Source organism: Chiloscyllium plagiosum, unplaced genomic scaffold, assembly GCF_037043375.1.
Source record: "Chiloscyllium plagiosum isolate Xiang-an unplaced genomic scaffold, Cpla_swu_hap1 HiC_scaffold_11, whole genome shotgun sequence".
NCBI lineage: Eukaryota > Metazoa > Chordata > Chondrichthyes > Orectolobiformes > Hemiscylliidae > Chiloscyllium > Chiloscyllium plagiosum.
This window is the reverse complement of record NW_028270149.1, coordinates 73,760,563-73,774,131: the sequence shown is the minus strand read 5'-3', so window position 1 is coordinate 73,774,131 and position 13,569 is coordinate 73,760,563. Positions and strand designations below refer to the sequence as shown.

The 13,569-nt window shown below is 43.0% G+C and overlaps 1 protein-coding gene across 8 annotated transcripts in view; it reads right to left on the bottom strand.

The window, feature by feature from the left end:
- Positions 1-328: 328 nt before the first annotated feature.
- LOC122557120 (putative G protein-coupled receptor 174) overlaps positions 329-13,569 on the bottom strand; it is a 53,948-nt gene continuing 40,707 nt past the window's right edge. For all 8 annotated transcript variants that reach the window (XM_043704453.2, XM_043704452.2, XM_043704448.2 and 5 more), the window contains one exon: positions 329-2,000. In XM_043704453.2, coding sequence (XP_043560388.1) covers positions 986-1,951 — 966 coding nt within the window. In that variant the 5' untranslated portion in view covers positions 1,952-2,000 and the 3' untranslated portion in view covers positions 329-985. The remainder of the gene's footprint in view (positions 2,001-13,569) is intronic.

Sequence of the window (13,569 nt, the reverse complement as noted above, 5' to 3'; positions counted from 1 at the left end):
CTGTGCATTAAGTTAAAAATCACACAACGCCAGGTTATAGTCCAACAGGCATGAGCTTTCGGAGCGCTGCTCCTTCATCAGGTGGTTGTGGAGTACACAGTTGTAAGATACAGAACTTATAGCAAAAGTTCACAGTGTGATGTAACTGAAATTATACATTGGAAAATACCTTGATTGTTTGTTAAGTATTTTATCTGTTAGAATGACCTCTCATTCTAACAGATGAAATACTTAACAAACAATCAAGGTATTTTTCAATGTATAATTTCAGTTACATCATATTGTGAACATTTGCTATAAATTCTGTGTCTTACAATTGTGTACTCCACAACCACCTGATGAAGGAGCGGCGCTCCGAAAGCTCATGCCTGTTGGACTATAACCTGGTGTTGTGTGATTTTTAACTTTGTCCACCCCAGTCCAACACTGGCATCTCCAAATCATGACTGTGCATTAACACCCTGTTAAGATCGGCAGTTCACCATTAATTATTACTTTGATCATTTTCCAACCAGAATAAGTGACCCTTGGTTTACAGGGCAGTGTGTAGATTATGGACAGTAAAATGTGTTCAGAAAGTCACTGATAATCCCCTATCATGCATATTATTAAATGAGTATAATCACTGTCCTGGCATTTAAATGAAAGCTACATTGCAAACATTTTTTTATGGATGAACGTTGTAAAAAAAATCTTGTGTCTTTACTTTGCGGGCAGAATGTACATGAAACACAATTAATGAAGGTAAAAAAGAATTGTTCAAACACCACTGGTGACTTATGCTAACTGCTACATTCCTTGTTGCTACCATTTCTGGTAGCTCACCAGGAATGGGTTAACATTTGCTGGAAAACAAATGGTGCTTTAAACATCAACTCGCTCTAAGATGCACCGATACAGTGACTGCTGACTCAACGATATCTCCGTTGCAAGGTGGAGCAAGATGGAAAAGAGAAACGCCAAACAATTTGTCCAAAGCTTGAGATTATCGACTCGTGGTGCTTTCTCTGCTCAAGTGTCGGCTCCTTACAAGGAAGCTGCTGGTCCGTGAAAGCTGCTCTCTGAACTCGGCGGTGACAAAATAGTAGATGAATGGGTCCAAGCAGGCATTCATGCTGGCTAAGCACAGTGTCACTGAATGCAAGATCTCAATATTCTTCCGTGCGCTGCAGTCTGCAATGAGATTTAACTTTCGCAGCTGGTTTAACAGGAAGAATATATGATAGGGAGCGAAGCAAATCAGGAACACGGTTGCACACATCAAGACGAGCTTCAAAGCCCTGCTTCCCCCTCGGTTGTTGGGGACTGTGCTCTTCTCTTTCAGTGACTGTGCAGTCTTCCAGGTACAGGTGAGAATGATGGCGATGGGCCCCACAAAGCCCAGGAGCTCTGCTACTGTAAGCATGAGTATGGAAGATGCCAGGTTGACCTGCTTCATGGGGAGATCGGCAAAGCATTGCGAGCTGTTGAACGACACGGTGTTTCTCATGATGGGGAATGGAAGGCACATCAGGATGACGACCAGCCATCCAATAATACTCAGGGCCACATCATACCTGCGCCTCCAGCTACTGTACTTGAAGGGGTGGATGAGGAAAACGCAACGCTGGACGCTGATGCAGACTAAAAACAAGATGCTGGCGTACATGTTGAGAAACTTCAGGTAGAAACAGAACAAGCACATGAACTTTCCAAATGGCCAGTTATGCGTTATGTAGTAAAAGATCCTCAGGGGCAGGCTCAAAACGTGGGCCAAGTCAGCCAGGGCTAGGTTGGTCATGAATATCACTGCCTTCTTCTCCCTTTTGATGTTTCCGATCAATACCCACAAGGCCACGCTGTTGCCAAAGAAGCCAGGGATAAGGATTATTCCGTAGACAACTGCATACAAAGTTATCTCGCTTTTCCAGTGCTCCTGTTCATCTTGGCACATGCTGGCATTAAGGGACATCTTTCCAAGGCGGCGGGTTTCTGTTCTTTGAGAGGAATGCCTTTCCAAACTGCCGAGAGAAGAAAACGGCATGTGTGTAAGGTCAACAGTTTCTTTCTCTCTCTCAGATAAATAGCATTCAAACAGCTCCAACTGTTAAATTCCTGTCTGTCAGCTCAGTATTGGTTCCTCACATTGTTGCTGATTCTTAACTAACCTGGCATTTAGAGTCATTAGAGACCCTTTGGTCCAACCCATCCATGCCAACCAGATATCTTCAATTAATCTAGTCCCATTTGCCAGCACCTGGCCCCATATCCCTCTTAACCCATCCTATTCATATACCCATCCAGCTGCCTTTTAGATGTTGTAATTGTACCTGTCTCTACCACCTCGTCTGGCAGCTCATGTCTAATGGCTTATATTTAAGCAAAAATTTCATAACACAACAAAGATTTATCTCAAGGAGAAGGATGAACCACTGATGGTTAACAAAGGCACTCACATAGAGTATCCAATCAAAAATTAAGATATTTGAAATTTAGCATGCAGATTCAGCAATTATGAAGGCAATTGAAGTTTTGGTTTTTATTGGAGCTTAAAAATAGGGATGTCGTGGTACAACTGTGCAGAGCATGGGTAAGGTTCTACCTGGAACACTGAATACAGTTTATCTCGCCATATTTACAAAAGAATATGTTTGAGGCAATTCTAAAAGGATTCATTATGCTGATCCTGGGATGATGGGCATGGCCAAACAGGTTAGGCCTTCAGAGTTTAGAAAAGTCTTGAATCATAAATCTTATTAAAATATACAAGTTCATGAGGGGAGTTGCTAAGAAGATGTTTCTGATAGTGAGGTGAAACTCGATTTCGAGAACTTAGTTACAGAAGAAGGTGATACTCATTTAAGACTGAGATGAGAAGGAATTTCTTCTCCCAGAGGATAGTGAATGTTTGGAATTCTCTCTGTCTGGAGGCTAGGTCACTGAAACTACTTAAAGAGGCGGTAAATAGATGTTTGAAATATTGGGGATTTATCGGCTCTGAGGAGTTGGCACGAGAGAGAATTTGATCTTTGCTACTGGTGGGGAAGATGTGAGGGGCTGAATGGCCTCGAACTGTTCCTATTTCCTATGTTCTTAAGGTTGCTTCAGCCACCTACATTTCTTTATAGTCACTCTAGACATTGTTTGTCTGGCCTTTCTATTTCCCGTTCCTCCGTGTGCAGGGCCTTGAAAGAGTTGTCTGTTTTTACTACATACAAGTTCATGAGGGGAGTTGCTAAGAAGATGTTTTTACTTTCCTGATGAAGGGCTTATGCCTGAAACGTCGATTCTCCTGTTCCTTGGATGCTGCCTGACCTGCTGTGCTTTACCAGCAACACATTTTCAGCTCTGATCTCCAGCATCTGCAGACCTCACTTTCTCCTGTTTTTACTACAGGCCAAACCATCACATCTCCATTTATATGCAATCACAGAATGGTTACAACAGAGAAAGAGGCCATTCAGCCCTGTAGTGGCCCTCAGCCAGAGCAACCTAGTCTTACTCCATCGCCCCTTTTCCCCATTGCCCTGCAAACATTTTCTGTTTAGACAAAATCCAATTGTGTTTCGAAACCCATCATTGAATCTGCTTCCACCGCAACATCAGAAATGGCATTCCACATCCTAACCACTCACATACCAAACTATCAAAAAAACAACCCTTTCGTGAGATGAGCAGTGAATTTTGAGCAGGAAGTTGTTGGGGGGAGGGGAGAGGCTAGTCAGACTTTGAAGGTGAAGGAGATGACGGGAGCAGGCAAAGAAAGTTTTATGAAGAGAATTAGAGTTGACAGCTGCACAGATGATAAAGACTGACCAAGGAGCAGGTTAACAGGGCAGACACCGTGTAATGAATCAACAACAACAACACACATTTATGTGGTAGTTTTGTTAAAGGAAACAACGTGGAGTACTTCACAGCAGCAAAATCAAGCAAAAATTCAATCAGTGCATATGAATAGGCTGACTTCCAGTCCATTAATTCAATGAAGATACCTTAATAGCATTTGCCTGATATCGTCAAATTGAAGCTAGGAGTTGCAGTCTACCAACAATGGACACACATGTCTAATTAAAGGCTATACAATAAATTACAGGCATTTCTACCACGCAGGAAGAACCACTTAAGCTATGCTGCAGTTTCTCATCTCCTTTTGGGACTGATCTTCCTCTCCTTCTGCACCATACCCTCCCCACCATACCTCCACAGGATACTACATTTGGAGCTGCCTCACTTCTGCCCTAAATAAAACGTTACTGCAATCTTCTAATGACTTGCTTGCATTAATTTTATGCGCTGATCTACTGCAGTTTATTTACTAAATACTGTTGATTTCTGAGAACTTATACATTCGAGATAAAAACAAGTTGGCACCTGTTTTCTGAATACAAGGCTGAACTAGTTGAGTTGCAGATTAATTAATGAACAGGAGAATAGGTTACTGAGGAAACATCTTGACATAGTTGGGAAATGGCTGTAGGAGAGAAATTATGATTGTTTAACTCGAGGAATGATGTTGGATGGGAAGATGAAGTGAATGAGTTTCCCGCAGATGTCTGCTCAATTCAGCTGATCAAAAACCACCTCGATTGAAACATACAATATAAACTGGGAATGGGACTAACCTCAGGGAGCTGCACAATCAGACAAATTTTCAAGTCATCAAAACTCTGGGTTGAAGTTCAGTAGGTTAATTGCAAAGCTTTACAAATTGGAAAGAAAAAAATACTGTGGGCATTTTTAATAAATGGCTCTAGATTAGTCTGAAAGAGATCTGGGAGCAATAGCAAAGCATTTTGAGTCACTGCTGAGCAATGGTTCACCAAAGCAAACTGGATGCTGAGCTGCACTGCCGTATCAGTACAGTTTCATCAGTTCATATCAGGTCACATCTTTTAGGCCCTGACCAGTTCTGTGCTCAAAAGACCATGTGAAACATTCACACTTCAAAGCTTCATGAATCCCTGACCAATACTAATTAGCAACTTGGACAAGTTCTCTAAAATCTATTCAACAAAACAAGTTTCAAAGTGAATGTTTCCACTGAGAACAGTTGATCACCTGATAATCAGACCATGCTCATTGATCATCCCCCACATTTCACATGAAAAACACAGATATATTCCATCCCAACATTCTTAGCAACATATTTAATGAATTCAGTTCATCCATCTCAGTGACCCTCCTGTGATGCCAATTATATTTTACCCTCACGTTTCAATTACGAATGGTGAGCTTGTAATATTTGACAATTAAACAATCTGGGATAGAAACTGATATGGTTGATCCCTTTTTCTGTGGTTTTGAATAATGGAACTTTAGCAGTGGGGGACCAAACTGTCATGGTGCCACTCCTATTCTAAATTTAGAGCATCATTGTTAGTGGTCCACTGCCTGATGAGGGATCCCTGTGGTAGATTTGTTCCTGATTAATCTGGGGCTGCTTGGATTTTTCACAGCCACCATCTGCCAGAGTGTTTTCACAGGCCACCCACCTCGACCAAATATCGCCTGACCCAAATCTCCTCCGAGAACTCCTCTTGTGAAATTCTGGCCTGTGATACTCACTCAAAAGATGTGGATGAAGCCTGAGGCCCACAGTTCCAGGCCTAACAAAGGCTGCTCCAATTAGGCCAGAGAACAGGCCTCGGGTTATTTTCTATTCCTCTGAGTACTTGCAACAGTACAGCAAATAGCTGTCTCCATGGATTGAAATCATTTACCGTTCAACCCTGAATTTGTTGACAATTTGTTGAGTGGAGAAGCAGTTGGCATCTGCTATTTCTCTTTTTTGTTGCAAAAAGGAAAGCCCCTTTTACTTTCCCCTATGTAAAAATACCAAAACTGAAGTTGTGGCAGGAACTTTAGCTAACAAATCTGGACTAAATTCTGAATTTGTCGGTTTGTGCAGAAGGCACAGTCTCCCTGCTTTGTTCCCCCAAATGGTTGAAATTTAATGACGAGACAACCTGTGCTGCTATAACCTGAAGTAGAATACCAGCTGAAACAAAGTTCATGAAAATTGACCCCATGTACTGAAATGTGAGGGTAAAATATAATTGTCATCACAGGAGGGTCACTGAGTTGGATGAACTGAAATCATTAAATATGTTGCTAAGAATGTTGGGATGGAATATGCCTGTGTCTTTCATGTGAAATGTGGGAGATGATCAAGTGATAAAATAGAAAGGAAAGACAGTGTGACTACTGAAGCAGCATCTGTGGAGAGGGAGACAGAGGTAATGCTCTGAAGATTCATAGAATCCCTACAGCATGGAAGCAGGCCAATCGGCCCATCGAGTCCACACTGACTCTCCAAAGAGCATCACCCAATCCCTCTAAAGCTGCATTTCTCACAGCTAATCCACCTTGCCTACACATCCCTGGACACTATGGGCAATTTAGCATGGCCAATCCACCTGCACATCTTTGGACTGTAGGAAGAAACCGGAGCACCTGGAGGAAACGCATGTAGATGCGGGGAAAGTGTACAAACTCCACACAGACAGGTGCCTGAGGATGGAATCGAACCCAGGTCCCTCTGAGGCAGTAGTGCTAACCATTGAGCCAATATGTCCCCCTTAATGTCATACCAGACTCAAAATGGTAACTCTGTTTCTCTCTCCACAGGTGCTGCCAGGCCTGGTGAGTTTCTCCAGGATTCTCTCTCTGTTTGTTTCAGATTTTCAGCATCTACAGTATTATAGTTTTACTAATTAGATAGGAAATTTGATTTTTCAGAGGAGGGGCAGCCTAGCCTTGACATTACAGTCTTGTGATTTGAGCACAGAACTGCAGAATCCAATCACTGGAGTTCTTCTAGGATAAAGTCAGAAATCACAGGATGCCAGGTTATACTCCAACAGGTTTACTTAAAATCACAAGCTTTTTGAGTGCTGCCCCTTCATCAGGTGAAGTGAGAGAGAAGCAGACAGACACAGAATTTATAGGCAAAGAGACTAAGGGCAGAGAGATCAAAAGATCATACAAATGTGGGGAATGGAATGTCAAATGATAAGTCTCTGTAGGTGACCAAGGGTGTTAGACAGTGTGAGTTAAACGTCAATAGCTGCCAGTAAAGGAGGCAGAGAGATAATTATAAAAAAAATTAAAAATAAGGTGGTGCTGGAAACAAACCAAATGACTGGAATAACATGGAACACAAACAGAAGCTGCTGGAAAAGCCCAGCAGGTCCGGCAGCATCTGTGAAGCAAAACCAGGGGAAGGGTCACCAGACCCGAAACATTAACTCTTGATTTTTCTTCACAGGTGGCGCCAAACCCGCTCAACCCCCATCCCAGCAACCTCTGCCCCTGATTACAGCATCCGCAGCTCTATCCTCCAGGATAGAATCTTATCGAGGCCTGAATGAGGTGGGCTATGGTGAGATTTGTGGCAGAATTGGAGCAAAAATCTGGCAAGGCCCATCTCAACTTCAGGAACTTCCTCTTTTATGTTCTTGATAAGCAGGGAGATGAGTTTCTCACGAGGCAGCAGTGAGTTGCCAGCTAAGAGGGATTAGGAACTTGTTAAATGTCTTGTTGACAGCCCAACCCACCTCATTAATACCCAGCTTCCCATCTCACCAAGGAAGCTGGACATTAAGAGAACACTCGACGTGGACGGCAGAGCAGGTGCTTGGCAGATTCAGTTTGCCACCTGCTCCAAAGGATACCCCTGTCAGACAGTGAATGCCAAAATCTCAGGGCAAATCCATGGGCACTAGCCTTATGCATCCCATCTACCAACAACCATAGGATATGGACCAGCTTCAAAAAACCCACACAGCACATCTCCGAATCATTTACAGGGCACGTCTGAACTTCAATGCTTCACTGGCAACTGTTCTGGGAAGGGCATATGGTGGCAATCATTCATGAGAGACACCGTAGGAGCAGGGCAGGTAATTAATATGGTGCATTTGGTAAGATGTGGTGAGAGAACTTGCTAGACCGCACAACAAAAATCCTTCCAAATCCTGCCAAAACTACCATTTGCACCAGTCTATAGTGTCACTCCTGTCTCCCTTTTAATATTTCTATCATTGCCAAGTCTTAAATCATCTTCAAACATAAAAACTGCATTTGTTATTCCCAGTTAACTTGCTCTCTCTCCATGGATACTGCCTGGCTCGCTGTGATTTCCAGCATTTTTTTATTTTCAGTACAGAATTCAGCATTTGTAGTAATTTGCTCCTTCCTTATTCCCAGGTTGTGATGCTAGGGGCACTGGTTAGCCCAGTTACTCACATGTGGATCAGATCAATTCCCAACATCAGGGATTCACTCCTCTCTCTCACTGCAAAAGACCCAGGTCTGTTCCTTCATAATGCTCTTAGTCAAAAATAAAACTCTCCTTTTGTTCAGTACATAACAGGTAAGGACTTGCCTTCATTCAGATAACTGAAGAGGAATGTCCTGCTCGTCTTAAACAACACTCTGGACTGACTGTGTCTTTGGAAGGAAATAAAGAGAAACTATAGAAGTTATAATCTGAGGGTGCAGGCAGAAAGGTGACTGAAAAACCAGATGTGATTTGAAGATAAACTCTTTTTCTATGTACTGAATGGTTAGAATTTGGAATGTGTTCCCTCACAGCATGGATGTTGTGGATAGAACAGCTTGAGATGGGAAATGAATGAATGAACGCGTAAAAGAAAAAATGGAGGGTAAAAGCATGAAATTTGGGCACATTGGATTACTCTTCAAAAAGGTAGGACTGGGGTGTGGGGAAGGTGTGGGTGGGATGGAAGGGCAGAATGGCCTCTTGCTGTCCTGAATCATTGCATGATACATGCGTGGCTGTCTTAACGAGATCATGGAAGAGAGGTGTTCGAAGCCATGATCTCAGGGTGATCGGATCTGATGTGGAAGGGGAGATGTCTGGCAAACAGACTGAGGCAAGGTTTGGTGGTGATGCAGCTCACCCTACTCTGAGCGAGCCACAATTTTATGAGTTAATACTCCCCTGTATAAATAGCTATTGACTTTTGGGGAACCCCAATGCAAACTTCCCTTCACCACAACAAAATCTGTTCACAATTACTGACTACCTTCTATCTCTACAGTTGGGCACCCAAGCCTCCATGTCCCTTGAGTACAATGTACTTATATTTTCTGTATATATCAGTTAGTTGGTATTTTATCAAATGTCCTTTAAAACCCATAGGTACAACATTTACTTATAACATTCATCAACCCTTTAAACTACTAAGCCATCAGGGTGCTCCATTAGATGTAAAAGGTTCCATGGTACAATTTGAAGGTCAGTAGAGAAGATCCCCCAATGTTCTGCAGGTAACATTTACCTTTCAATTAATATTTAAATATGATCATCTTACAGCTTGTTGTACATCATTTAGTCGCTGTGTTTCCTACATTACAGTGGTGACTACTGGCTGCAAAGTGGTTTGTAACATTGGAATATAGATGGAGAAGTAGTCTATTCAGCCCATCAATCTTGCTCTGCTAGTCAATTAGATAATAGGAAATCATCAATCTCTTTGCCTTTTTCCTGCACTAAACCCATATTTCTTGATGTTGATAGCAACCAGAAATCTATTGATTTCTGCCAGTACATGTTCAATGATTGAACTTCCATAGCCCTTTGCCATTGAGAATTCCAAAGACTCACCATCCTCTCAAGTGATGAAATTCACCCACATCTCTGTCCTTACTCCGAGCTTGTATCCCGGTTCTGGACTCACTATGATGTCCCGTGTAAGAATTTTGCAAGTTTTAATGAGAACATTTCTCATTCTCTGAAACTCTAGAGACTGTACATCTGCCTTTCTTAAATTCTCCATAGAGAGCGGGCTCACCAGGGATTCATCTGGTCAACCCTGGTAGTACCCTCTCTATGGCAAGTATATCCTTCCTTAGTTCAGGGGACCAAAGCTATACGCAAAACTCTAGGTTTTGATCTTTCTAGGCGCTATACAATTGTAATCAAAAAGTGTGGTGCTGGAAAAACACAGGCAGCATCCGAGGAGCAGGAGAGTCGACGTTTTGAGCATAGTCTCTTCATCAGGAATTAAGACCTTATGCTCAAAGTGTCGACACTCCTGCTCCTCGGATGCTGCCTGACCGGCTGTGCTTTGCCAGCACCACATTATTTGACTCTGATCTCCAACATCTGTAGTCCTCAGTTTCTCCTAGTTGGCTGTACAATTGCAGTAAGACATTGTTATTCCTATACTCAAATCCTCTTGTGATGAAGGCCAACATATCATTTATCTTCCTATTTGCTTGCCGTACCTTCATGGTAGCTTTTATTGACAAATCCCACCCAATTAACATCAATTCCAACTATTTTAGGAATACTCTCTGATTTTTCTATAAGTGGGATGACTTCACACTTATTCACATTATATTCCTTGTGCCATACTCTTGCCCATTCACTTAGCCTGTCAAGTCACCTTGAAGTCTCCTTGCATCCTGATGTCCTGAGGTCAGCAAAGGCACAATATTATGCAGGTAATTTCTTTCTTTCATGGAAGAAATGCTGAAGATGTGTTGGTGAATGAAAATGGTGAGGATCTCTTTCAGGATCTAGATCATGTGAACCAAGCTCAATTACTTAATGTTGAGTTGTGATGAAACTGGAAGTATTTGCACAGATGCATCTGAAATGTGCAAAAGTGAGTTCCTTCTGGAGATCTCCTGCGCCCAAATGTGCTTGCTGCTGGGTTACACCATATCATAATCAACAACCTCCTCACAACAGAGAGATCAGCAGAATCTATGATGTTTACCACAATGCCAGAGTAAAGAAAACCCCCAAAAAGCAGACTGTCGATAACTTGGAAACAGTCTGAAGCTGTGACCATTGTGGTTAAGACTGAAGCTTGATAGACCACAAACAGGAGGGACACACGCAATTGTGAGCAGGAACTGGAACTCTGACAGAATGTGAGGAAACAGTCTCATGTTATAAATAATTTGCTGCATTTTCCTGCTTCCTAATTCATTTCAGCACAACTATTGACAGTGAGAGTGTAATTTATTGTGTTCTGGCCAAGCATTTGTGTTCTGTTCAGGTACTTCTAGGGAGCTGGGAGGGATAAAATGCCTGGAAAATCCTTTGAAACCAGGGGTGCCAGGCTCCTGTTGAATATAACATCAGGGCATTGTTATTATTTCTTCCTTCTATCTCTGGTGCAGCAGCTACGCAAATTGATAGGTTAGTGGGCAGGAGAAACCAGAGGCAGGACGTTTAATGGTAGACTGTGGCGGGATGTTGAAGTGAGAGATCAGGGTCAGGAGATGTGAGGTGGGGTGGGTATGTGGGTGATAGCATCAGCTAAAGATTGCAACATAGAGAGGACAATGGTGCTTGGTTTGGGGTCAGGGATGGTGACAGAAGTCTGTGAGTGCTGAAGGTGAAGAGAGAAGCCAGTGACTGGCTGAGGGGAAGGTTTCGTTCAGGGACTTGGCGGGAAAAAATCCTGCTCCTCCTGGCCCACAAGCAGTGCTGTAAAAAGAACTTACCTTGTCAAGCTGATCACTATGTCCTCCCATTTACTCCCCAGCGCTGGAAAAGCAGAACTGCAGAACCAGCAAAGCTGAAGCAGGCTTCCAGCCACACTGTGGGTGTCTGATTTAATTATATTAATGGGTGTTCCATCCTCTCTCAAATCAAACACGTGTACATCACAAAACTGTTTTCAAGTTTTTAATGCACCGAGATCCTTTCCTGCTTTCATCATTAATGGGAGTTGGTGGTAAAAGGATTGGCAGCGTTTTGCTTGGGAAATAATGCCAAGGCCATTAATTCAGAATAACATCCTGAGGGGACAGGGCAAAGTGGGAGATTCCCAATTTTGGGCACAGCTCAGTGAGAGTCAAGGTCTGTGTATAAAGGGTCAGCGAAAAAGGAAGTAAAGAACAAGAAACAAAACCAAACACTTTGGAATATCATCAAAACAACGTGCCATCCCCTAGAGTTTGTGCAGCAGTGAAGGATAAGAAAAAGAAAAGTGTTTAGGAAGAGAAAATGCAGAAAATTATACCCAAGCCCAAAAGAATTTCAAGATGTGTAAATGTGCAGAGTCTCCATGCTGCAGTACAGTACTGTGGGGAGGCACTCGATTCTGTGCTGTAATGTGAACATTTTTACTGAAGCTTCCATAAGGATTGCCTGAGAATGGGAGTTCTATACTAGTTAAAACACTTTGAGATTCTCCTGTGCGGAGAGTAGTAAAGTAATTTCAATATGCACTAGTAACACTTGGAAACCTCCCAAATGCTGGTTTATTAGCAGTACTGTAAATATATTCGCTCTTGGCAAGGTCCACAATTGCCTTCTGTCCCTTGACAGCATGTGATAAGTCACCTTCTTGAATGCTATAGTCAATGTGGTGGAGATACATTCACCATGCTCGAAGAATGAAAAGCTATTAATGGAGACTGTTAGTGGCTAACAATAGGTTATGCGTAATAGCAGACTATGTGATATCAAGGCCTGGGGTATGGGGGTTGGGTTAAGGACATGGGAGAAGCTCAAGCCGTAAAGCTGTTGAACTCAATATTAAGTCCAGAAGGCTGCAGGGTCCCCAAGTGGAAAATAAGGTACTGTTCTTCCAGCTTGCACTGAGCTTCAGTGGAGCACTGCAGCAAGCCTGAGATGGAGATGTTGGCCAGGGAACAGGGTGGGGTGTTAAAGTGGCAGGCAACCCGAATGTTTTTAGCAGACAGAACCTAGTTGTTCTACAAAGTGGTCACCCAGTCTTTGCTTCATTTCGCGAGTGCAGAGGAGACCACATTGTGAGATGCAAATGCAATAGATTATGTGAAGTGCAGGTAAAATGCTGCTTCACCTGGAAGGTGTGTTTGGGCCCTTGGATACTGAGGAGGGAGGAGGTAAATGGGCAAGTGTTACACCTTCGGTGGTTACAGGGGAGGGTGCCACATGGTTTTGGCAGGTTAGGGGGCGGTTTAGATGTTCGGGGTGAAGGAGGACTGGACCTGGGTGTCCCCGAGGGAACAGTCCCTGCGGAAGGCTTACAAGGGAGGGGAGGGGAATGTGTGTCTGGTGGTGGTATCTCACTGGAGGTGGTAGAAATGGCGGCTAATGATCCTTTGAACGTGGATGCTGGTCGGATGGTAGGGGAACCCTATTGTTGTTGCGGGAGGGAAGAGAATGTGTGAGGACAGAAGTGTGGAGATGGGTTGGACCCGGTTGAGGGCCCTGTCAACAATGGTGCTGGGGAATCCTCGGTTGATGAAGAAAGTGGACATTTTGGAGGCTCACCTATCAAAATTGGCCTCATTAGAATAAAGGTGATGGAGACGAAGGAACTGGGAGATTGGAATCGAGTCTTTACAGGATGCAGGATATATAGTTGAGGTAACTGTGGGAGTTGGTCGGTTTGTAGTGGATATTGGTGGCCAGCCTATCCCTAGAAATGGAAAATGAGATGTTGAAGAAAGGAATTTGCATGAAATTCATCCAAGCTTTCAGTTCATTTGTAAGTTCAAAACAGACATAACATGAGTCATTGCTATCTGCTAAAGTTTTAAAAGTTTGCAACAGGAATGTAACCTGCTTCGAACATGCCTACTTTTAATTTTAAATGAGAAGCATTAATG